At 38.8% G+C, this 26,759-nt stretch overlaps 1 protein-coding gene across 18 annotated transcripts in view; it reads left to right on the top strand.

Moving 5' to 3' along the window:
• The window catches only part of LOC124146625 (kinesin light chain-like), a 47,187-nt gene that overhangs the window by 4,287 nt on the left and 16,141 nt on the right, over window positions 1–26,759 (top strand). For 2 of the 18 annotated variants that reach the window (XM_048403740.1, XM_048403739.1), the window contains exons 2-7: window positions 303–347; window positions 21,540–21,783; window positions 22,257–22,493; window positions 23,248–23,332; window positions 23,780–24,008; window positions 25,294–25,381. In XM_048403740.1, the coding sequence (XP_048259697.1) occupies window positions 322–347; window positions 21,540–21,783; window positions 22,257–22,493; window positions 23,248–23,332; window positions 23,780–24,008; window positions 25,294–25,381 (909 nt within the window). In that variant the 5' untranslated portion in view covers window positions 303–321. Of the gene's footprint in view, window positions 1–302; window positions 348–8,995; window positions 9,019–11,140; window positions 11,324–21,539; window positions 21,784–22,256; window positions 22,494–23,247; window positions 23,333–23,779; window positions 24,009–24,557; window positions 24,646–25,293; window positions 25,382–26,759 lie in introns of those variants that run through there. The other 16 variants (XR_007223266.1, XM_046516985.2, XM_046516986.2 and 13 more) reach the window with 12 other exon arrangements.

Raw genomic sequence — 26,759 nt, 5'->3', positions numbered from 1 at the left:
TCCAAGGAACATGGGAGTGATACAGTTATTGATGTAATTAATAGCTGTTTGGAGGATGAAACCATTACCATTTACACACTGATGACTCCAGCTATTTAGCTGGAATATAGCTGAGTGCAGCGTTAAACAACAAACAATCCAAACCAAACCAAATCAGAGTTAATCAAAAGTATTTGTGTTTGTCTGCACAATTAAATCTCAATGGAAATATCTAAACCTATTTGTGGTGCACATGGATACTGAAATGGTATCCCAGTATAAAGGTGCATGTGAATGTTGCATGGTTTTGTGTTTGTTTTCAGACAATGTGATGTGGTGAACATGGAGGGACCAGTACAAGGTGACAGGTAATGCTCTGAACAACGCAGAACACACATATATACACCTCAAGGCCATGTATACATGGTGCAGATCCTAGAATTCTGGGTTAGGATGTTTCCTGCACCCAGCTAACCCTCTTGTTCTCAAGTTTTATGTACATGGGGGATGGGTAGCACAGTGGTCAAAGGAGATTCAATTATTGTGTAGAGTTGCTCCCCTTAGATCAACCAGTGCGATCAAATCCCAGATTCATCCCAGTAAATGATCCTTAATCAATCAACATGATACCAGTGCTTGTGGGATTTTCCAAAGTGACGAACTTCTTAGGTTTAGGTTCTTTAGACTTACGGGTAGCACAGTGGTCAAAGGAGACTCAATTATTGTGCAGAGTTGCTCCCCTTAGATCAACCAGTGCGTTCAAATCCCAGATTCATCCCAGTAAATGATCCTAATCATTCAACATGATACCAGTGCTTGTGGGATTTTCCAAAGTGACGAACTTCTTAGGTTTAGGTACTTTAGACTTACGGGTAGCACAGTGGTCAAAGGAGACTCAATTATTGTGCAGAGTTGCTCCCCTTAAATCAACCAGTGCGTTCAAATCCCAGATTCATCCCAGTAAATGATCCTTAATCATTCAACATGATACCAGTGCTTGTGGGATTTTCCAAAGTGACGAACTTCTTAGGTTTAGGTACTTTAGACTTACGGGTAGCACAGTGGTCAAAGGAGACTCAATTATTGTGCTGTTACCTCCTTGTTCAACTAGTTGTGCATTCAAATCCCAGATACATGCCAATGATGATCTTTAGTCTGTCAACAGGATACCAGTGCTTGTGGGTTTCTTCTAAGTGATGAACTTCTTAGATTTAATTTCCTTATGCTTCTGATTCTGAATTAGGCTGATGTGCTGTTATTGAAGTATCACTCTCATGTCCACAATGCCAGTATCATGAAGAGCATGTTGAAGCGAAGTGTGAACTGGGTGTGGTCATTGTGTTCTCAGAAACTAAGTTTCATGTGTTAAGGCCACTTCAAATTGATTACTAGTTTACAGGGGCGGTGGGATAGCCTAGTGGTGTCCTTGATGTTTCTAGAAATGAATCTGGCACAGCTGATCAACAGTTAGTCAACCTGTTGCCGTGTAACTGTATTGAATAGACCAACAGTCCTTAGGACAGCCCTGTCTGTTGCAGCACACTATGTAGTATGACTTAGTTGTTTGTCCATGTAAGATGTTTTCAGCATTCAAATGCATCATGAAGAGAACAACATCCTTAGTATTGATTCAACTATGAATCAGCCAATTGGCCAATCACTGAATATGCTTCTGTTTATCAATTTGTTTTACAGAAGAATTCATGGAGCGTCCAATAAGTACTTTAGTGTGACGCGGTCATGCACTGCAATCAGTCTACTGTAGATCTGATACCAATGGTAGAGAAATAAGTCTGTATTATTCTAAACTTTCATAGCTTTTAATAATGCTTTTTCATACTAATTTCAATATTGTGTTGTGAACTGAAGCATTCAAAGGCCTGTTGCAGGTCTGAAATAAGTTTATAAACAGCTTGTCACTGTGCAATTGACAACTCCAGTGTTGAGTGTGAATTGTCTTCCTTTTAGCAACATGTGCCTCCAATATATGTCGGTGGAGGTGTTTGTGTCTGTCTCAGTAGAAACATGCAGTGTTCATGTGCATACCCTCTGGCTTCTCATCAAATTCTGATTACCGGTTTTGTAATGTCGTCACTCACCCTAATTCACTGCCTGAGGCTGCTTCACTTTACTGTGTTTGTTAGCTTTAGAATATTTGATTTCGTCATCATAGAATTGAACTGTGACTCATTTGTAATAATTCAATGGTCACATTATTTGATATTTACTCTAATAACTTAATGTAATATGGTTATCAAGGATATGTCTTGTAATACAGGTTGTAACTGTAGTGTATTCAGTAGTATTCAACCCACTCATCAAATACTTTTAGCTTTCAAAGATTCCTTCCATTGTCAAAATTCAGCTGACAGTGGCATGAAATAAGTATCATGTAGTACTAGTAGTATGTTATGCAATAGTATTTTTCAACTTCTTCAATCTTTTTATCATGTGATGAGCAAAGAATGTTTGAGTTGTCTAGGCACAAATTGGGTTTTCTGCATCGCTTTAAGTACCTGTTTTACCCAAGCTTATGGATTGCCATTACCTGAGCTTACTCACATAAAGAAATGTTGCTGAACAAAGGGCAAAAGCTTCAGCCTGCTGCATCCCATCTACAGAGGGGATGTTGTAATTGAACAGTTGTCTCATATATGAGTGCCACACGCTTTTTGACATTACCGTATTAAGTGACTTTTTCCATCTGTTTTAATATCCATTACCAGTTATTCTTGACATAGTGTTGATCAAAGGTAATATTGCAGACCGGTATAGGTCATCAGTAACAGTGCTGGTCGGGCATAAAACAACATTCACCCACCCAATCAGTAGACTTAAAGAAATTACTAGTTTCTGCTTAGAGCGTGTGGCTGCAGTCACAGAATGTGTATGGGATCTGTGCCAAAATGTTGAGTCTATGAGCCCAAACTTTGCTTCTCGCACCAGTAGATTTTATTGTAATATTATAGACCATTATGACCTGAGTTGACTTGATCAAACAGAATATTACACTATTTAGGCTTCAGACTGGTGGCTGAAGTAGTAGACTACCGTAATTTCTCGAGTATGGTGCGCACTTTTTTCCAAACAAAACACAGCTGTGTAGAAGGGGGTGCGCATTATACACGAATTAATGAGTTTTGATCTTTTTTCCCCCATCGAAAGACATTACCGTGAGCACGTAACACCGGAAATACCATGTCAACAAATCCATACTGAAGTACGCAAATAAGTCATGTAATTACACTGTCTGGCTATAAAAAGTGGACTTATGTTTGAAACTTATTTTATTAATTTTATTCAAAATTCCTTTTAATATTGTTTTAATTAATTTCGGCGCAATCGTGTGTGAAGCGATCGGAAGATCGCACAACTCACCGTTATTAACAGCAACCACGGTCAGATTACTGCTATTGATGCCTTGAAACAAACTTTAGTTGACAGAGAATGGATACATATATCATAAATGCCATACTGTGACTCGTTAAAAGTCATATTTGTTTTTGTTGGACGATTCTATGTCAACACGTAATTCTCGCAATCACGTGCACGGGAGCCTTGACGGTGACTGGTCAGACTGGTCAGACTGGTTCCATGTAAAAAATAATACCCGGCAATAGTGATCAGCTGCTTCGCTTAGGGTTATTATCATTTTAAATATGTTTAGTAAAAGCTGCATCTAAATTAACAAGATATTGGAATATATTATTCCTGATAAAAAAATAGTTTCAGATACAATTTTTGCCAATCCTTGCATTAAAATCCTTTAAAGTTATATCATTGGGTGTGTCTTGACAGAATCACCGTAGATTCCAAGAAAACGTGTGTACAGCTGATTGCTGTGTCCGGCTTAGTTTACGAGAAAATACACAAGGTAATCTTAATCCCTGGATATAAAACAATACCTAGCAGAACAAAAAATTTAAACGGTAAATCAACATGTCTGGTGATTTTTTATCTCAAATTTCGAATTTGTACTGACCAAGTTTCTCATCACCCGTTCGTTTACCGGACTTCGCTAAAGGGGTACGGTGTAATTTTATTTCTGCGCTTGGTATTCGAATTATTATTTTTTCAAAATATTGAACCCGCTAGAGGGGGGTGCGCATTATACATGGGTGGGCACTATACTCAAGAAAATATGGTATATATATGTTTATGTGAATTTTACAAGGAGGAAACCACAGCATCATGTAGTAATGCATCATGTATTTAGCAAAGCTCATGCTTTTAAGTGCATTGGACTTCAAGTTAATGTGATGTAAATGAATGGAAACATTGAATACATTAACATTGTACCAGGTTGTATTGTGATGCTGTTCACTGGTTCACATCGAGGGCTGATCTGTGACAGCAATGAATATGAATATTAACTGCAATACTGTTCTCACACTCCTACATAACACACCCGAGTATGTGTACACGGGGTATAGTACAGCTTTGGCGGGTGAGTTTATTTTTGTCTCGATATGGTGACATGCTATTGATAAGCGAGGTAAGGTTATGCAGTGTAATCAATCATGTGGTGATCCATCTGCCACTTTGTTTTCACTGGACTTGCATAAGGTAACAGGTATGTCCTTGGGGTGTCTCTTTCGTTTATGTTAAACCTGTCATCTTTGGTTGGTATATTTTGAGATTTCATCATTAGTCATCTGTTAGCAGTCATTCATTTGTAACATGATCTTGAAATTGTGTTGTTTTTAGTTATTTTGCACCTCATTTACAGTTTGTCTCTATGTTTCAATTGTTTCCTCTCTTGATTAAGAACCTTTATGGTCAATCCTTTAGTTAGATCTAGAGTTAGATCAAAAGAACAGTTTGTGAAGTGTTAGCTCATCTTCCCGGGGCAAGGGAGTTATCTGACTATAAAAGTCAAGCTTCCACCCTTGCCGAACTAGGCTGGAATTTCTGGGCTTGATTCTAGCACAACCAGTGGCAATTACAAGTTATGTCCATTCTACGACCCTCCTAATGATTCCACCTCTCTAATAACTTGCATTTGTTTCAAATAAAATGGCGATGCCCAGTCAAGACTAACTATTGTAATAAACCGGGTCTTACTTCGCAAACTGCATCAAATCATGTGAGCACCTTGATTAAACAGATGAAAAGATTTGGAAAATATCTGTTGACGCTAAGTTGGTGGTACATATACTTTGCAAATCCTGCAATTGACTGAAATCTGCACAACAGTGTCGTTACACAATTTTGATTGGACTATGCCAAGTTAGGCAAGGGTGGAAACTGGACCTGCATAATCAGTTAACTCCCTTGCCTCAGGAAGATGAATGTTATTGTTGTAGTTTGTATGATGGGTTTGTTAGTTACTGACTATTGTAGGAAGCAGATGCCTTCAAACATTGTGAACAATACAAACTTACTTGTCATGGGGTTTTGTCTGTGAGACCTCCTCTGTGGGCCAGTGGTACAGCGTCTACCCTCGCGAACGGAAGGCCGAGGGTTTGATCCCTGGCCGTGTCATACCAAAAGATGTTAAAAGATGGTACTTGTTGTTACCCTGCCTGGATCTTGGCACTAAGGGGCTAAAACAAGGACTGGTCAGCTTTCACTCACACGCACACATGCATGCAAGTCGCTATGTAAGGTCAATAATCTTGAACAATAAAACCCCATTTCACCTCACCTTGTTTGTATGATGATGTCTGATAAGGATAAAGACATACTTGAGATAGCCCTTATCATACATTCAGGGATGGTGACACACCACTATACCATTTTTCTATTCATGAAGGTCTTGTGTATATGGGTCACCGGTCAGTCTGGTGAGAATCAGTGTCACCAAGCCATGCAGCAACAGGGGTCAGTTGGGATCCTGGACACTAGTTTGTCCTGAGTAAACATGCTAACATGTTTAAGTGTGGTCCTTTCCCGCTTTGGTGTGAGGTACTTTATTGAGGTACTGACCTAACAGGGACACAGCATTGGTAACTCTTTGTGACAGCTTCACAACAGTGGTGTGCGCTGGCCCTTGCACCGCTTGGGATTTCATTCATCTGACCTGAAGGACTTCTTCCATAAGCGTTAATGTTTGTTCATGGAATCACAATTAATTGTATTAAGTGAACATCATCTTCTTGGAAACCAAAAAGGTAAAACAGGTAGGGGTATGTGGTACTGAAATTTGGAATAATTACATGGAGAATATGCAGTCTTCATATCAAACTGACCAGATTACATAGCAAGTTAACAGACTTACTATTCAGATTACTATAAATGTACCAGGTGAACAACAGTGCACTACTTTCATTTTTATTTCAATGCAGTCGTTGCTCCATTTTTATGTTTCTAGTTTGTAACATTGTCTGTAGGTAGTGTGCATTGATCCATGAGGTATGTGTTATGTTTTGTGTGTACTTAATTTTTTTCTAAATTGTTTACACAGCCTGTGAACTTGCTCTCTCACACCTGCGAATATGTGCATTTTGATTTTATCGAAATCACAAAAACAATGAATCAGAAACTTTTGTCTCATTGGGATTATTAAAATAACCCTTATCCAAAGTATGGTTCTGTTTCCATGGCAACCATATTGAAAGATGAGTTGTTGATTATTGGCCTTAATAATGACACATGCTGATATTTTTATTGCGTTCTACTCAGGCAAGGATGTTCTCATGCTGACAGCATTTGAAACTGTTCACAAACTTGTCGTTTTCATTGCAAAGGTGTTTGAGTGCTTGTGCTGTGTTTAGTCACAGACAGCAATGATGCAGATACATACCCAGTGTTGGAAATTAAGGCTGAGTCCTATTGTATTTGGGGCTTTAAGATTTTGATGTAAGGTTCATGAAAAAAGACCCTTGCCTTTCATACTTGGTTTCACTGCATACCACTCAGTAAGCATGGTGAGTATACCGTATGATATATAAACTATGACATACACAATTGTGTCTCAATGTTACCAGAGCAATTTGAGTAAGATTTTGTTTAATATTCTTACACTACTGGGTGCCGTTGTACAAAACAACCTTAGCGCTATGATCGTCATAAGTCCCTGTTAAGGTATGGGAGTTACGATCACCTTAGCGCTAAGATCGCTTTGTACAACAGCACACTGATCTGTAGTGAATCAGAGATGGGAGGCATTTTAGTGTATGAGCAATGGAAATAAAGTGTTACTTTGAAGATGAAAGGTTTTCTACATATGGAGTGTTTGATTTAGAGGCAGCATATTTCCAAGGACACATCACAGATGATGTGAGTTGACGACTGTCTGGATGTATCCTGGGATCTGCTCATTGTTGACACAAATTAGAGTGTCAGGCCACCGTTATCGCGCCAATTAGGCACCTTTCCTCTGCCTTGCTCCCTCCCAACACTGTCCCACTGTCTTTCTCTCTCCGGCTTCACCCTTCAGTGGTGAGGGTATGAATGAGGCAGGTCTGTCACTGTAGGAGAAGGTGAATTACTATGTTTCCTGGTGCTAAGATGAGGGTAGCCAGGTAGAAGTGTCTTTGTTAGGTGTCAACAGGGCGTGACCAATGTGACTGGCCACTCTGAATACATGGACCTGCACCAGTCCTCCTAGGTGGGACTAGCACTTGTGTGTTGTGAAGGTCAGTGTTTGGGATGTTTTATTTCCCATAGTTGACAATATCAATAAGATATTAATGTACAGTATAGAGTCATTGATTGAAGCGGTCTTATGGTGATGTTATGTATTTCAGACATTGATACTTGACACGAGGCTGAGCTGGCCTGTACCCATTGTTGACACAAACGCTAGTGATACTGTATAGTAGCACATTCCTTGCACAATGCTCGGTCTCAATTTCATTGTCAGCATCAGTTACAAGGCCTCTCCATGTTCATTGGACTTGTAAATAGGCCACTGAAAAATCAGTAGTGAACAAAAAAATTATCTTCTCAGTCAGAACCATTAGATTGGAAATTTTACTGTCTGACACTCTTAGCTGATTGTGAAGCATTGCCATTGATAAGCTGGCCCAGATGTGTATTAAACTCAACAGTATGTAGACATTCAGCTCCTTTTCCATCCTCACCCTCAACACCTGCTGGTTAAAATGTGCTGCTTATCTACTCAGGTATTTTGCCCTAACAGTATTCTTCAGAGAAATCATAACATGCTTAGGCTTAATAAGTTATGTAGATGTTCCAATTACTCTCAAGTCCAAAACAGGGTTGGTCAGGTTTTCTCTTCCATTTGTTTCCCATCCTGCATTTATCCTACTTTCAAGTTTGCAGTATTTAGGTGAACACCACTGAGAACTAGTCACACTATCAGGACCTCATTGTTTTCTTATGAAGTAACACTGATGACAAATCAGAGAAAATCAAAGTAAACAAGCATTGTTCACTAGAAACATGTTTTTTTCAAGTGATTTAAAATGAACATTGCATATGTACATCATAGACATGGTTACGTCAGATCATTGTCAGGGTTTATAGGCAGGACTTAAGACGTCACAATTTTTTTTAAATCATGTAATTTAAAAAAATCTCTACTCATGTTAGAAGCCCAAGGTATAGTTTCTATATATGGCCAGAAGCTGTGTGTAGGTGTTTCTTACACAACATGTAAAATGGAATATAAACTCACATACTTGTGATGCGACAAAACCCACATTATTGCTTTAGAGTCACAATGACCCTCAGGTTTTGTGGAGCCGTTGTGAATATTCGATCAACACTGAATTAAAATAAATCACTCTCTCATCATGTGTGTCGGCTGCATTGAATGACGAATGAGTCAAGAGGTATTTTTAAAAACAGATTGACTGATTATCTTGGCGTCTTGAAGCTGAGTTAGTGTGACCACTTCAATACGCTCACACATATGTTGAGACTGGTTTATTGTCTTGCGGCAGATGTTGCCAGTCGTCCCATCATCTTTTGCCACACCAAGGTGTTCAATATCTTCCTGACCTAGCTCAGGTGAGAAAACCATCTTATATGATCAGGGACAAGAAACCATCACAAGGTATTCCAGGTTTGGCAACATTTGTGCACAGCAGGAACAAATGGATTAAGGTTTAGAGCTCAACTGGTTTAAAGGTAATTGAGGTTGTGGCTGTGTTTGAGGTCCCTGCCTTGCTTTGTAACAATGGGATACCAACAGCAGTTTGTACTTAATGTGCTTGAAATGTTTGTGCTTGTTTTGCTCTCATTTATAGGAGTTAACAGTTAACATATTAAGAAGAAATGTAATTGGTAAATGTGGACAATTAAATAATGCATAATTAATTTTTAACATGATGCAGAATGTGAATTTGTTTTCAGGGTGATACAATAGAAAAATGTAATATAGGATGCAAATAGCGCCCCAGGTGTTAAACCATTGTAGTTAACCTCATAACTGATGATATACTGATCAGCAGGAGTTTGAAGACAAGGCCAGACTCTATTTTGTGTGAAACATCCTAGTTATACATTTGGAAGTACTGAAGTAATACACAATGAACTGTAGCTTATTTGACCGTCATGTTCATGGAATCCAGGCAATGTCTAAGCTTCTAACGGAGGAAAACACAGATTTGAACAGGATTTGATATTATTCACCAACCTTGCTCATGCTGGGCTATACCGGTGACCAGAAACCATTGCAAATGGTTACTGCATATCTTTGAGATTCCTAAAGTTCAAGGTTATGATATTTTTTGGTTTAATTCAACCATTACGTTATCTTATATGGATAAATATCTGGAACAACATTTGTTCTTTTGCTATGTTTCTGTGATTGCAATTAACTATATAAATTGGCACTGGTTCTATGGTCCTTGCCGGGGCTGTCAGGTAGCCTAGCGGTTAAAGTGTTAGCTCGTCACGCCGAAGACCCCAGTTCGATTCCCGACATGGGTACAATGTGTGAAGCCCATTTCTGGTGTCCCCCACCGTGATATTGCTGGAATATTGCTAAAAGCGGCGTAAAACCTCACTCACTCACTATGGTCCTTGCCAAACTGCCCACTAGTTAAGGTATCATAAGAACCAGAAGAAATTTGTCATTTTTAACGGTTTTGCTATTTGCTTTCATAAAAGTACAAGTGGACTATAAATGTTACTTTCTAACGCTGACTTATCTATTACTTTATTGCTGAGCAGTTAAGATCTTATTGCTGATATGTTTAGACTGATTATCTTAGTGTCTTGCCTGTGTGTTGTGTGTTACTAAGTGTTACCTTATCTTTGTAGCTGTTGGTTCAACAGCAGTCCCCACAGATTGACACTGTTTTCTAAACACATACACATGTTGAAGAAATGGTTATATATTTGAGGACTAAAATTATATTTCGAGATTTTCATCATGACAAGACAATGACAAATCAGTTTGTCTTCTTGTTGTCATTTTGTAGTCTTCTTTCATAGGTGTAACCATTGCAGGGTTATTTATTTGGAAACATTTCAATGCAAGTCATGGTGGTTCAAAATAATCATTAAGATATGGCGAGGAATGTCGAAACATGCTTGTATGAAAATGTTCCAGAAATTAATTAATTTCAGTTTGTCAAAGATATGACTGTTATGTTATCTTAGCCATCAATTCCTTATCTTAAGAGGTGTTTGGGACGAGCTGATGGTGGTGTTTCTGGTAATTAGCATGCATTGATGAGCCTCATTAAGGAGCCCATCACCTGAGTCTGTTGCCATGACCTTGTTACATTGACAAAACGCTTGGCTTCAACGTCAGCAGATAAATTATGAAAATCATTGTTACTGTCAGCAGCTGTTCAGGACAGAACTGCTGCCACGAAATATATCTACCTTCATATCCAACAAGTCGCATATGACACAACCTGTATTTTGTTGGTACTGTGGTTAGAAATGGTCATAAGTATTGAGACATGAAAGTATGGGTCGTCCATTACTAATATATGAAGCAGTGATGTCAGCACTGTGGCGATGCAGCTACAGCAGCCTCTTATTGATTGCTAGGGAAAAATCAATATCGCTTTGCTGGTGGTAGTAGGAAATTTAGAATTCACTGGCTGTGTACTGCTATAGTTGGACAGGTCCATTGTTGAGAGAAGGGGAGCAGACACCAGGGTGGCATTTAGAATTGTGTTTTTACCCAGAGTAGTCTGATTATTATAATGCAGGCATCTGCAATGCAGACTTTACTTCACCCAAGTCTAACTACGTACTGTCTGGAGATTATAAGGATCAAATTCACCTCTACCAACTGAGCCTGGCTGTAAGTCTATCTACCTGCTCCACCCATCCCGAACTTGGGTATGCCTTGTGTGCTTGTCAATTGCTTCTGCCATGGTGGCTATTTGGTGGACCAAGGGGAAGCGACAAAAATTCTAGAGAATACTCTATCTTCCATGATGAATTCTGAAACGGCCAAGAACTTCCGAGTGTAAGTAGTTTCCAGACGAAAAGATTGAAACAAATCATTCTAATATGTGCTGTTCTATCACATATGAGTCATTTGCATATCATTCACCAGGCTACCAATTATAATAAGATGGCATTGTGCAATGATGTGAGTTTTCATCAAAACATTGTAGACATAAAGAGCAAATTCAAGTCCTTTTTTCAATGGTATATTGTGAGGATATCTTGTGATGTGAGCTAGATGTATTTGAATCGCTGATCAATAGAATGTTGATCAGACTATATGTGATTCACCGGTCGACTGGTTAGGCTGTTCTGCTGACTGTAGGTCGGCTTCTCAGTCTGCGTACTGTGACTGAGTCAGTGGAAGAAAGCCCACAGTGTATGTATGTGAGGGAGGGAGTTCACCTGACCTTGCTGCTAACATGTGATAGTGATCCACAGGAAGTCCTGACTTTGTATTTTTACCTCGCCTGGCTCACAATGCAGGCTGCCATGGCTCGCTGCCTCATGTTTATATAGTCTGTGTTGTTACATCTGAATGCCACTGTAGTCTTCTTCCACTTCCGGCCTATAATCATTAATTATATTATCACACTCAGCCCAAACATTACATCAGCACTTAAAGTCATGTCATTCCTCAACTCAACATAATTGTCATTCAAATATGAACATGAGATAAATTAAAGGAGGCTTAAATTTGGGTTGAATTCATTCAAATAGAATATCATGGTAGTTTTTGCTCAATCATTTTCATGTTGTGCAGTGTCATGTTGAAAGTGTAGAGATGTATGCCCTACTGTCTATTCTGAGTGACTCATGCTATTAAGTGTCTGTCACCTGATTTGATAGATATACATCAAATAGTCCTTTTGGTGTCTCTCTTGAATTTAGTGAAAAAATACTGTATACAGCACAGCTGAGATGTAACTGCATGTTTCTAGTTATGTGGGAGCCCCTGTTAGGGCTGTCTGGGAGTAATCTGAACTGTACCCTTGATTACTTCTATTGTTAGACAGATTCATCACTGTCTTCTAGTTTTGTTGACAGGGTATGACTATGTATGGAGGAGCTGTTAGTGGTTTCCCACTATTAGTGCAGAGTAGACAGTCTGCAGCATTTTACCTGTTTATGAAGGTTTTACTCGGTTCATATTGGCTGTATTGGTGTATCTTGGGTCAGATAGGTCTATCAGTAGTCTTCTTAGCTAAAGATTAAAATTACAGAAGAAAAAGACCATGTCCGGTGTAAATGTCAATTCATATTTTATATTTTGTACCTCAAAGGATGGTACACATTTTAATGTAGTATGTGTGACTTCATGTTTACACTGGAGTGTGTCGTTAAAACAATAGTGCCTCAAGAGGAGAGGTGACATGAGCGTATGTATGCTCAAATCGCTCTTCAGTAACATCTTTTGTAGTTTGATGAGAACAAATAGATTTTAATGATATTGTTGGATGAGAAATGTCTGCTAAGAACTACCTCAGTAAGTCAGTGACGGAGTAGTATTACATTTACTTCAAGTTGAGAATGTGAAATGGCCGAAATGATCAACGTAACAGGTTTGTTTTTTGTTTTTTCCAAAAATTGTCCATGAACGTGTGGCCATCATAAGTGTTAGTCGTCAATCAATAAGCTAAATATGAAGATATGTCGAATAGATACTGAACTAAATTCATAGATTGTTGTAGAATGTTGTTGACTGTCACTGTCAGTCCAGGCAAGGGTCAAGTTGATAGGCTCATTTGGGGGTGCTTTCTTTGTTTTCTTCGCTAGGATAGGTTGTAGCGAGGATATTCTATGATTTTGTTTTTGTTTGTTGTTTGTTGTTTGATGCCGGACTCAACAATATTCCAGCTATATGACAGCGGTCTGTAAATAATTGAGTCCAGTGATTGATATCATGAGCATCGATCAGCCCAAATGGGATACGATGACATGCATCAACCAAGTCAGTGAGCCTGACAACCCGATCCTGTTAGTCGCCTCTTAAGACAAGCATGGGTTGCTGAAGACCAACTCTAACCCAGATCTTCACGGGTATTCTATAAGGGGCATGCAGTCAAACACTCCTTTTCTATAGCACAAACGCAGACTTCAAGATTAAGTTGGCTAAATGATCAGGAACAACCCTTATATAGGTAGTCATGCTAGGGAATTCCCAGGGGTTTTACATGCTTTAATATGACCGTTATTTTCAGTCATGTGACCGTCCTTCTTTGGAAAAGTTGTATTTTATGTGAGGTTCACCTTAAAAGATATTTTACCATGTGACACAGCCTGCACAAATATCTATATGTAAAATAAGCTTCATTTTATTGCATCCTCTCTAATGGAAAACAATACACAAGCTGGTATTCCGGTTTGTTGAACTGTTTGCTGTATGTAGTACATCACTGTACAATATGGATAAGTAAACGGTTGGTCACAGATGTTGCATATTCTAGGCTCTTCAGAAATGGGCTACATTAGATACATGTATACAGCATATTCACTTCGTGCCAATATTTATCTTGCTTGTGTCGCTAAAAGCACCACACATCTTTGAGATAATAGCTAGTGGATGTAGCTGGATGGAACACAGAGTACTAATCAAGCGCAAAACTGCTCATATCATTTTGGGAACTTTATGCGAGATCTATTCGTTTTGAACTGTGGTCATGCCACATAAACTGATAACTTGTAATGTTAGTGTTTGTCTAACCTTTAACAAATGCAACTACTCATTTTCATTAATCATGTTAAACATAGTTAACATGATCGTGAAGATTACAGGGCACTTGCAGACTGAAATTCGAACATCGTCGGAAAGAGGAAATATAGAGGATATTTCATGTGTCGTGAAGTATCAAAGCCACGAGTGAAAATATCTCTTCTCTTCTGTCACGAGATAAGAGAAACATAATATTTCCCAAGACACATGGAATATCCGATTCATTATATACTTTTTGTGTAGTTGTCTACCAGAATTTTTTATTTTTCATTACAAATGTAAAACCTTGAAATGTAAATTCTCCCTACCAAACACACAGGGACGTTTCGCCATCTCTTGTAAATGCGACTTAAAAAGTAGTTCTGAGTTTGAAAGATCTTTATAGAAGAAAAAAAAGTAATAAAAAAATATTTGAGGTGACTAAACTTCTTTATCATACTTTTGGATATAATAATGTACATAATCAACTTAAAAAAACACAATTTTTTAAACCTAGGACACCACTATTGGAAGCGAAGGTATAACAAAAAGGGCACTTTGTGAAACGAACAGTCTCGATTGACAAGTTAAATAAGTGAGTTAAAAGTTAACGTCTCATCAGCATTATTTCAGCCATATAGCGACTTACATGAGAAATTTATAGTTTTTAACGAAACATTTACAAGAGAATAACAAACGGCAAGAAGTGATGTTAACTTCATAAATGACCATCTGTCAATGTGGAACTAACGTTAAGAGGAAGTCAACAGTTTGTGTACGGGCCAGATACTTACGATAAAAGAGACAATTTCTGTGCAGGTAACTCTTGTATGACAATAGTTCTGTCAAAGTGTTATATTCACTGCAGTGAAAGTATCACTTTTCTCAACTTCAGAAAACTCAGTCTTTCACACTGAAGTATATAATAAAATGTGTTATTGTAAGAGGAGTCCATTACGCATTACATGTTGTAATGCCAAGTAGTTTGACAAAAATCACTACTTTTTCTGTCTCTGTAGTGTAATCACAAATGCTTTTGATTTGATCAGAATTTATGCGTTCATTTCCTGCTATTCTTGTGACTCTTTGGAACATTCATATATATTCATTCCCATGGACAAACTCAACTGAATATCAATTAATTCGTAGAGCATGTTTTGAAATGTACCAAATGTCTATGATATTTTCGATCTCTATGTTCACAGCTGTCTGCAATCTTAATTCCTTACTCATGATAACACTGCTGTAAAGTTGGTGCTGCAAATGTTTAGTGTACTGCTTGATTACTTACATCAAGATGTAGTTGCTTGATTAACAGTTTATTATATCCAATGCATTTTATTATATCTTTGAGTGTATATATATGTACTACATCACTGTCTTTTTGGGATGTGGGCCTTTCTACATCTGCATGCAAAACTAGAAATGTCTTCTCACTGTAGATGGTAGGTCAAGGTGCAAAGTAACATATTTGCACTCTTGAGACTAGAGGCTTTGCACTGCATCAACACACTTGATCACCCCTGTCACTATTTGTTTACAAACTCAAACAGACCTGCACAGTTTCAGATCAGTTCATTTTCTAGGACATTGACTAAGTGTACATCCAAAATGTCCTAATAATTTTGTTCAATGATATAGGGGAATATCCTATCAAAACTTATACAATCATAGAAATGTTCTACTGCCATTTGTCTCAGGCACAATCACTGTTCTGAGAATGTCGCTTTGTTTTCCTTTCAAATCTGTTAGGATAAGATAGCAAAAAAGACACTTGAACATATATGTTGACAGTTACATGAGTTGGCACTCATTGGCAGGGTTAAAAAAGCTTCAAAAGCTTTACGAGCCCGAGCCCAAGCCCAAGCCCAGGTAAAGATTAAATGCCCCTGTAATATAAAACAATGGTAAAATTGGGAAAGTTTAATTTCTACTAGCCTGCAGGAATTTGTGCTAGCCCTGGGTTGGTGACAATATTGACATCATACTGTACTCTTTTTGCCTTGGAGCATATCACTTGGCTCCACTGTAAAGGTTGACTGTCAACTGCTTTTGTTGTGATTGAATTGTAATTTAAAAATGCTTTTGTTGTGATTGAATTGTAATTTAAAAATGCTTTTGTTGTGATTGAATTGTAATTTGTTTAATCAGTTCACATATCCCTTGGCCTTGGGAGTTGATATATACTTTTTATCAGGTTGATCAAATTCATCATGGAAAAAATGGAAAGAAGTCAGTTTCCTCTTTGAATGAACTTGCTTTTGATTCTATTTAATTTGTTTGATGAGGTAGGCCAGTGATTAGTGCATCTAAGCCGAAGCCTGTGGTTTTATCCCATCTATATATACACGAAGTTGGAAGTCCATTCATGATCATGTTGATTCCCCCCTTGATAATGTTACCCAAAAAACTATTAGACAAGCACTCATTCACCCAATTGTGTCATTGGAGCTCCTGAAATAAATGATTCCTGTAGAGTGTGCCATACTATGCCAAGCATGTTAAGCTTTAGCCCCCTGTCAGGGTCTGTGTTTATCTCACCATAATTAGCAACAATTTGATTGTGTTCTCATTATGTCAGCTGAACTGCTGTGTAAGTGTTGGATCTGAGTTCAGCCACATGGGCTCCTTCTCATGTTAATCAACACAGTAATTTACAGCAGTCTTTTGCCAGCTAGAGTTCACACCTGCTCAGACACTGTAGAATAACCATCTACATAATGTACCAGCTTCCTGCTCAGTGACATTATACATGAGCCTGGGCCTGCTGGACTGCGACTTCATGCAGTTCAGTTCAGTTCTGTGTCATGGCTCAGCTGTGGTGCAAGCTAGGCAGTCTTCACGAGATGATTTGTGTTTATAGTGTATGAAAGACATTTGAGAGGTGACTGGTTTAAGCATAGCAATCAGTGATATGAAAATACAGCATGAAGTTCTCCTTTTCACACATTTTTGAAAGGTATTTCTATATGATTTGTGTACATAACTTGGCTATTTTAATGCTATTGCTTTGCTAACTCATCTTTCATGTGATATTGTGTATATTGTTCCTCATTATTCAAATAATCAAATAATGTAATACACATTCTTTTAGTAAGCATCTGGTTCATTGAAGACAGTTTTGAATTCTGTATCTTTTTTTAGCCTGTTATGCAGTAATATTGCCCTTTTTCTCAGCCAGCAAAGTATAATGGCAGCAAATGATCAATAATCACTGTCAACAATTAGGTAAATAAGGTATGTAAGTTAGGGACAGTATGATTACCAAGTTGCCCCGAGTTTTTTTAAGGTTAAAACATTTTATTATTTTGCTAATTTTGTTTCCTAATCATGCTAATGTGAGTTAAAATTTAAAATGTTGTTTCATGTGGGTCAAATATGAAAAAGACAATCAGATATAGACTGTTACTTGCGGCTTTACTAGACATATGCAGATCTGCTTATACCGTCGATGCAGTATTGATTTCAGGCAGTTTGATATTTGTGAGTGATGTAGGTAATCGCACAGAAGCAAACATGCGACTGTCTTGTGAGGTGTCAATCTATGTTGGCACTGCTGCATGGTGGAGATGATCACTGCAGCAGTGGTAAACATTACACAAGAATACCTCACTGGCTCACTGGGCTTCCTGTCTGTCAGGCTGTTCAACACGTGGTGTGGATGATGGATTGTATCATATTCCATCCTTGTATTGCAATGAGGATAAAGATGAGCATTACTTCTTGAGCTATGCATAGTATGACAATTAGCAAAGAAAAATGGGAGATGTTTCTGGCAGGTTTTCCCTAACTACCCAGCTTTATTTTACGTGAAACAGGAGGGCGCAATTGCTGTGCAGAGGTGCATACTTGAGCCTGGCAGAATCTTAGATTGTTGGTTTGAATCCCAGATTTGGCCTTATTATGATTCTTAGTTGGTCACTGTCAGCACAGTTCTTGTTGGTTTCACCGAAGTGGTAAACATCAGAGGCCTGCATCACTTTAGTCTTACCTCCCACACTATGTTGGTATGCCATGATATGACTGACGTACTGATCAAACACAATTCCAAATATTTCTTGTATTTTTCTTCCTCCTTCATGTCATCACATTTAAACTTACTCTTGCAGATAAAACAGACCCCTTAAGACACGTTCAGACAAGACTCAATTAGCATTCTGAATTTTTAGAAAAAAAGTTTTTTTAAGACAGTCTTTGTTGATACCATTAATATGCTTCAACACAACAGGTAATTTTCCAGACTTGCTTTTTACTATATGGTAACAGCAGACTGGAGTGTGTGGCTACCACCATGTCTTGCGAGTATCGAGAGTGTTTGTCTGCATCTACACTGGCCATCCCTCCCCCTGGTCTGTATGCTTGTGTACTCAGTTGGCCATCAGCAGGAGTAGTTATTGATCCTGATTCCCTTCCAGTCCCTGCAGACACGCAATCTGGCCTTTACAGACATTCTCCTTCACTGACCACACACCTAGGGAGGAAGGGGAGCAACTCTCGGTCCACTGGGACCATTCTGAATATTAGGGAGTGATTCTGGATCGACACCAGACGAAATCCAGCTGTAACCTGGTGCATAGAGTCCAGGCATTGTCCAGAATGACCATGTCAGTCCTAAAGAAGTCTCTGTTACATCATGCTTGTTATAATGGTGATTTGTATTGGGATCAGATGACCATGACAGCTGCTGAGTATGTTTTGTTTGTTGTTTAACGCCGCTCTCAGCAGTATTACAGCTATACCATGGCAGGCTGTAAAGTGTGGACCAAACAATCTGGTGATTGACATCATGAGCATCAGTTCACACAATTTGAATATTATGACACGCCGTCAAACAAGTTTCCACAAGCATACACTGACAATTAGAATGCTTAGTGATCCGGACAAGCAAGAGGATAGGTGTCATTGCTACTAAGCTTGTCATGACAAGCTTGACACTTTGTACACTGATGTTTTACTGGTTAAAAAGTATAGCATTAACCTCACACCTCACATTGTTGTAAGAGGATGAGCCCCCATTTACTCACTCATTCATTTCAAAGGATGAGTAGCTGGAGACTTTCCCCTGGCTGGTTTTATGTGTTATCTTCACCAGTGAGGCGCAGCAATGCTCACACTATCAATAGCTGGTTTGTCTGCTCAAGACAATTGCACTTGACAGGTTGATGTTGTATACAAGTCAGCAGGGATACTATGGACTACTGGGTGAAACCTAGCTATCTCATCAGTCAAACGTATTTGTTTATTGATGGTGTTATGATATTTCCCAACAATAAACATCACAAAGCAGATACTCTGGGCTGATGTTATTTAGGTTTAACAGCCCTTCTGACCTCCTTACTCACTGAAGAGCTCATAAACACTTAAGATCTTGTTGTAACATGGTCATTGTCAACAGGTTTAATAAGTCAGTCTGTGTGCTTGGGGATTATATTGTCTTTAGATGTTCTCCAAATATAAATGGTTGTGTCTTTTTTTGTTTCTTTTAGGGTATTAATAACATTAATGACATCGGGAAGAGTACAATTTGTCAAGCTTGTCATGACAGGCTTAACTGAAATGACACCTATCCTCTTGCTTCTATTGTGAACATAAACAGCAAGTTGTCACTGAACAGCTTCAATAAGCATTGTAGAGCAATATTTGAGGAAACAAATTAAACTTGATTGTGTTTATATTTTCCCATGTACAACCACATAGTTGCAATGTTGTGTTGACACACTTTCATTCATTGGCCAAGAGGTGTTTCTAGATTGTGGATTACCTTACAAAATGTGTGTTTGTCTAGATCTATGTTACTCACTCGCTGTTGATCAGTGTGAAGGAAATGTTGCTGTGTGTGTATCTACTTCTGTTGGAAATGATGCGTTGACATGTCCTGAGGAACATACTGTGTTGTAATGCTGCAGGGCTGACATTTTGTGACATCATGTAGGATATACTAAATATGTGTGTTAAATATTTGATCTGGGCTAATTTCCACAAGACTGTTTTTCACTAATGGAGGCCTAACATGTGTAACGTTCTATATGATTGTAAGATCACTTTGTGGAATACAACCCTGGTTTTAGAAGTCAATGTTTCAATCTTTTTCCTGATATTTTACGTGTTTTATTCCCAGTGTGTTCATAGCAGTAAAATAGTAAGTGTGATGTGCTGTGGTACACATCTCGTTTTTTGATAGAAATATTAAAGCTGGGTTTGCCCTTGTCTCCCAAATCTTGGGGCTTCGTGACCCCCTGTTTCTTCCAAATAAGCTCTCAATGGTGTATTGAAGTGCCCTGGAGATCATCATTGTTCAAAGAGTCAAAGAATGTCTTGTGATATGTGTATTGGTATGTGTATTGGTATGTGTCTTTTTCGTGATATAAATGTTAACTTATGCTGGAGGTTTTACCAAGGTTTTGTAAGTTATTTATCGCAAACTGAATGACTATATAGTGTAAATGATCAAAGTTTAAATAAATTGTGTCTCCTCTGACACAACCTTGATATTTACTTGCTGGATGTTAACTTTTTTGACACATTCGGGATGACTTTCTGTTGTAGTAGCCAATTGTGCAGTACTTTCCTTCAGTGAGTGAAGGACTGTTACAACAGTTTCCCTAACCACCATTTTGAATTCTGCATGACAAGGAAAACTTTATCTGAACTCAAGTTGTAGTTTAGACGAAAAGCTTTTTAAGTGTTTGCTATCAGATTATACAAGTTACACCCAGCAGGAAAATAAGGGTAGTAATCTGTAATGTAATGAGGATACGTTGCTGCTCAGATTTGCTTTGGGCTGAATAACATGTTCAATGATACGTTAGGATGAAATATAACAACTGAAGCTTTGCTACCAAAATCATTTCAGTCTGTCAGCTAAAACTTCCCATTCAGCATGGTGTTTTTTTTGGTTTTTTACTTTCAACATATAGGCTGTCTTAGAGTACCAGACCAAAATAATTGTTGTTGGATTAAGGCTTTGTACAAAGGCTAAACCTGGAGACTGGGCTAAATCCCATCTACAGAGGAGACGTTGTAGTAGGACAAACATGTTACATATGTGTCTCTAGATGTTATTGACATTACAGTTTCATATGCCTACTTCCATCAGTTTCAATATCCTGTTATCCTTGACATTATTTTAATCCATGGTAATATCATTGACTGCAAGATCAATGTTTATCACAAGATAGATGGTGTTGTTGTTGTTCATGAACAAACCTGTTTGAAAGGGGTATTAAAGTCGGTGTAATTTCCCCATTTAGCTGTTAAATTCACTAAATTCACTATAATTTCAAATGTATAATAATTGATCCAAGTGGAAATTAAGTGGTCACTGATTATTTGTTTTAAATGTCATATCCATTTCGGGAAACAGCCCTTTCATCTGATTGTTTTGTTTCCTTATCAACATCAGGAACCCTGGTTGATCAGTCAGAACCCCATGTTGCTGGAACTGGAGCGGACTACTGACTACCTGCTTCCTGTACATTCCTTATGCTATGAGGCTTCATATTTTGAAATATGAAAGTAAATGAGGATCTGTTTTGTATTGCAGAAAGAAGATAGAGGAGATCGGCAAGATGACGGCGTTGACCCAGGACGAGATCATCAACAACACCAAAACGGTGATCCAGGGCCTGGACACGCTGAAGAATGAGCACCACCAGATACTCAACTCTCTCCTCACTTCCATGAAAACAATCAAGAGGGAGAATGGAGACACAAACCTCGTGGAAGAAAAAGCAAATATTCTCAAGAAGTCCCTAGAATCCATCGAGCTGGGACTAGGAGAGGCTCAGGTACTGCCAACTATATGTCTGTGTGTAAAGTTGATACTTGTGTTCTCAATAGTGGTGATTGATGAGGAATTGTAATTAGTTGTTGCTAGCAGCAAAAATGCCATTAAAAAATTGCATTTTGCTACCTAATAACATATGAACTGACATTTACATAGAAAAGAAAGTTACTTGGAATTTTTTTTGTTTCTAGTCCATGAAATGCTCATTGATGTTCACAGCCAATGGTTGTCATGCTTTTCATTATATGTGTAATATGTTTGGCACAAACTGCAATTGCTCTTTTTAACATTCATCAAATTTGGTATATATGTTTTTGTTAATTGATGTTTTTAATCTTGTATACAAATAGAAACTAATTGTTTTACATTGTAAAAAGTGTTCACCATCATAGTAGACAGACATTACCATCACTTTCCCGGATTGTTTGTTAGGTGAATCCAATGAAATGTTACAGCATGTGTTTGGTTGGGCAGGTAATGATGGCATTAGCGAATCATCTACAACATGTGGAAGCCGAGAAACAGAAGTTACGAGCGCAGGTGAGGCGCTTATGTCAGGAGAATGGCTGGCTGCGGGACGAGCTGGCCAACACACAGCAGAAGCTGCAACTGAGTGAGCAGAAGTCAGCCACACTGGAAGAGGAGAAGAAACACCTGGAGTTTATGAATGAAATGAAGAAATATGATTCTAATGACACATCAGTCAGCATGGTCAGTGCCTCCAGCAAAACAGCTTTTTAATTGACATGCACATCATCATCATCATCATAATAATGGCTTTTTGATTGACATGCACATAATAATCATAATCATACATCATTATAATAAATAGTCAAATATCTACTATTCCTACTAAAGCATACTTCAAACATGTGACTGATTGACATGGCTAGTTGATGAGATGGCTAATAATTCAGATTTCTGACTCGGTATGATCAATGTGGTGGTTTGTGGTGCCACAAATGTCTGTGATGAGTTGCATCCCTTTGCTGTTGCAAGGATTAGTGGATCTGGGGTTCAAATGCCAGCTTGTTCTGATTATGATCCTTGGATGTCAACTCCATAGCTATGCTTGTTGGTTTCATAAAAGTAGTAAACCCGACCAACCATCTTCATAGCCTATTGTTTCTGAGGTACAGGACACCTGTCTTGAAGGTCCTATTTTATAGGGCGGTCGGGTAGCCTAGTGGTTAAAGCGTTCGCTCATCATGCTGAAGACCCGGGTTCAATTCCCGACACGGGTACAATGTGTGAAGCCCATTTCTGGTGTCCCCCGCCATGATATTGCTGGAATATTGCTAAAAGCGGCGTAAAACCATACTCACTCACTCACTCACTCCTATTTTATATCTGGTTTGACTTAAACATAAGACAGAAGGGGTAGTTACTCAGGTTTTTACTAAAAAATACATATAGAGCTCCCACTGTGTAACCAGGCTAACACAGGATATTTTGTTGTCTACAGACAGAAGAAAAAGAGCCTGAACCCACTTCACAGCCACTAGATCTCGGATTTCCAGATGATGATGATGACGGACCACAACCAGAAGGTAAGAAGGCTTCACTGGTCACATTGGAAATATGCGTCTCCTTCTTTTATTGTCTATAAGTAGTAGACCTGTGACATGTAAAGAATATTTCATAACTTATCAGTTCATTTTAGATTTTTTACAGAAAATAACATACTTCACACATTCACTCTAGAAATACAAATATACTGCATATATTACTTGTGCATAAACTATTAAAGCTTATATATCATATTACAGTGGAGGAAAGTACATGGTCTCAAACATTAAAGTGTAAAACCTAATTAAAGTGCAAGCTGCTCCTCATTTCAGAACAATTATGATATAGTATCACATTGGAATTGTACTTCAAAGAGAGAAAATTATGAATATACACACACACCTTACGAATACTCTTAGCACACAAGACGCATAATTTAGACAGAAATATGAGTAGAAGAAGCTGACTGAATGGTGTTCTTGTTCCAGTTCTGTCCCCAACACAACCAAGTGCAATGGCCCAGGCGGCAAGTGGTGGCTATGAGATCCCCGCCCGTCTGCGCACTCTCCACAATCTAGTCATTCAATATGCGTCACAGGGTCGCTACGAGGTGGCAGTACCACTGTGTAAACAAGCCCTGGAGGACCTGGAGAAGACCAGTGGGCATGATCACCCAGATGTTGCCACAATGCTAAATATACTCGCCCTAGTATACAGGTCAGTCAGCTTGCTGTGCACTGTATGGAAGGTCTGCTATGAGAGTTGATGGAAGGAGCCATGTTCACAAAAAAATACTATTGAACAATATTCTAGGAAATGCAGTACAGTTAACGTAATATTTCAAAATGTTACTGCTCATTACATTACAGACAGTCGCAAGATATTTTTATAACCTCAGAGGAAGCGATTTTAATTGCTATCCACATTGTCACACACAAGAAAATTACCCTGCATTAAGTTGTGGTGACATCTGACAAAATGTGAGGTTGATTTTGGTTTTTTGGCTAACACTATAAAGAGAAGTTATTGTGCCAAATTTTCATCATTTGCTGAGATTTAATAAAAGTAAGTTATGTTGATTATTTTTCCTTTGTCTGGTATATGGTATAGGTATATGAGAAATGTAAAGAAAAACATTGATCTATCTTTGCTGTTTTCTGTTGAAATGACGTGATGCTTCCCTGTTCAGCATGCTTCCTGATGGTGGTACCAGGGTGTAGGGAAGTGTTGTATTGTGCCCAGCATGCCATTATGTTGGTGTTCCAGGGATCAGGGCAAGTACAAAGAGGCGGGCAACTTGTTGCTGGATGCACTCGTCATCAGGGAGAAAACACTGGGCAAGAGTCATCCTGCAGTGAGTGTCTGCCCTATGTAACACTCATACATCCCTTCCATTTCAGCTTACACCTGGGGACAGGCAGTCAATGACATCAAGCTTCTCCTTCAAGTGTTGTTGTTAGCAATATGGATGTAATAAGAACACTATATATGGGAAAGACAACTTCTGCATTTATGAACTACAGTGTTAGAATGTTAAATCAGCTTTCTAACGTAGATGTGCTCCAATTGGATTCCGACTGAATAGGCCCTCAGCACACTATGGTTGTGGTGAGAGGTGAATCTTGGTTGGTTATAATGTGTAACAGGGCCTGATTCACTAAGCGTTCATAGCACTAAGATATTCGTAAGCGTATGATAAACTATATTGTTACTTTAGCTCGTAACGTTATGAACGCTTTGTTGATCGGGACAACATGCCCCCGTGGGATGAATTGATACTCATGCCAAGATCCATTACTGAAATCATTCAGTTGATAAATACTGCAGTTGTCATCCATATATGATGTGACTTTATGCCCCATTAAGAACCTTGAGAAGGAGTACAGATTGTCATGGCTGCCTGGACCCGGTGACAGATGCTGCTGCACCTGACAAGGACAACCATGGACATTAGCGTCCACACAAGACTAGTTGTTTGACTTGTACTGCCTATCACTTCCAGAGACCAGGGCAAGTATAAGGAGGCTGCCAATCTACTAAATGATGCATTAGGCATCCGGGAGAAGACTCTGGGGCCTGACCACCCTGCCGTGAGTTGTTGCTGTTGTCTGCCTGCCTACCTGCCTTGGTTTTTGTTCCACCACCAGGCCACCTTGTGGGTCGGCTGGCTGGTTGGTTGGTTGGTGTATCATTGGTGTTTGGTGTAGTGCATGTGATCCATTTAGTTGTCCATCTGTGCTGCTTGTAGCACTGCACAGTTTCATCCACCCTCAGATTTATCTGTTCCTGCCGATAAAATCACTGGTGGACACCTGGTTTGCAGTGGATCTGGCCTTCTTTAAGTTTATTTCATTGCTGTGCAAAACACAACCGGCACTTGGATTTTATCGATTTTCATCACCACTCTTCTCTTTTTATTTGCAAATTTACACTTTCACATCTGAAAATCTGCTTTGCATATTTGGCCATATATATCACCACTTGTGTGTCATACTTTTTGTGTCTTTGAATATTGAGCATCACACAAGAGGAAACCTGTCATTCAGAAGTCCATTTTTTCCAAATGCCAAGATTGACTATGATATGTCATGGCTTTCAGCTGATACTACTGATGAAGTACAGATCTTGTCATCTTGTACATCTGCAGATGTGTCTCAGGTGGTTGTGGTGTTTGGGGATTTTGTACCTTTAATATTTCTCAATAACAATATCTCCTTTATATTCCCCATATTATTTGGATCATTTCCTTCATCATCATTGGTAAACTACTAATACATTGTCGAAGGGTGATGAGTCATACAGCTTTGCCTTGTAATGTGGATAATGCATATTTCATTGGTGTCCAGTCAGTTAACCTGCAGAACCAACCTATTATTGCATGATAGATATCACATGTAGTACATGAATGTGTTTGTTGAAAGTGGATCAGCCTTGAGTCTTGTTCCACGAGGTGATCTCAGCACTTAGATTGTCGTAACTCCCAGGGCCCCCGCATTCCACAAAGCGATCGTATTGCTAAGGCGATCGTAACTCCCATACTTAACATAGACTTACGACTGTAGTAGGGCTACGATTGCTTTGTGGAACGGGGTCAGGGCTCAGGGCCCAGTACTGGGTGTTTCTACATTTTATGGTATCAGCTGACAGCATGTCTGCATGACAAATGTCACATAGGTAACACTTTCTGTTTCACTTAAACTGTATGACAAACTTTCACATGACTTTGAAATGATTTGTTTGTTGCACATTTCTTCATGCAGACATTGAATACACAGGCTGAACATGACCAACTGCTGAGACAGCTGTTGTGTATCGTGCTTGCTGTATGGCCTGCATGTGACATGCTTATGTTGTCGTCATGTAGACTAGAAATGTTTGTTTCGCTCTACGTACAGTATGCATCATGACCACTAAACCTGAATGTGACCCTGATGTTAATGAGGTGTATGATAGTACTTAGTTTGCTTG

The sequence above is a fragment of the Haliotis rufescens genome, unplaced genomic scaffold, assembly GCF_023055435.1.
Source record: "Haliotis rufescens isolate VD_foot unplaced genomic scaffold, xgHalRufe1.0.p SCAF_3, whole genome shotgun sequence".
In the NCBI taxonomy this organism is placed as follows: domain Eukaryota; kingdom Metazoa; phylum Mollusca; class Gastropoda; order Lepetellida; family Haliotidae; genus Haliotis; species Haliotis rufescens.
This window is presented reverse-complemented; position numbering and strand designations above follow the sequence as displayed.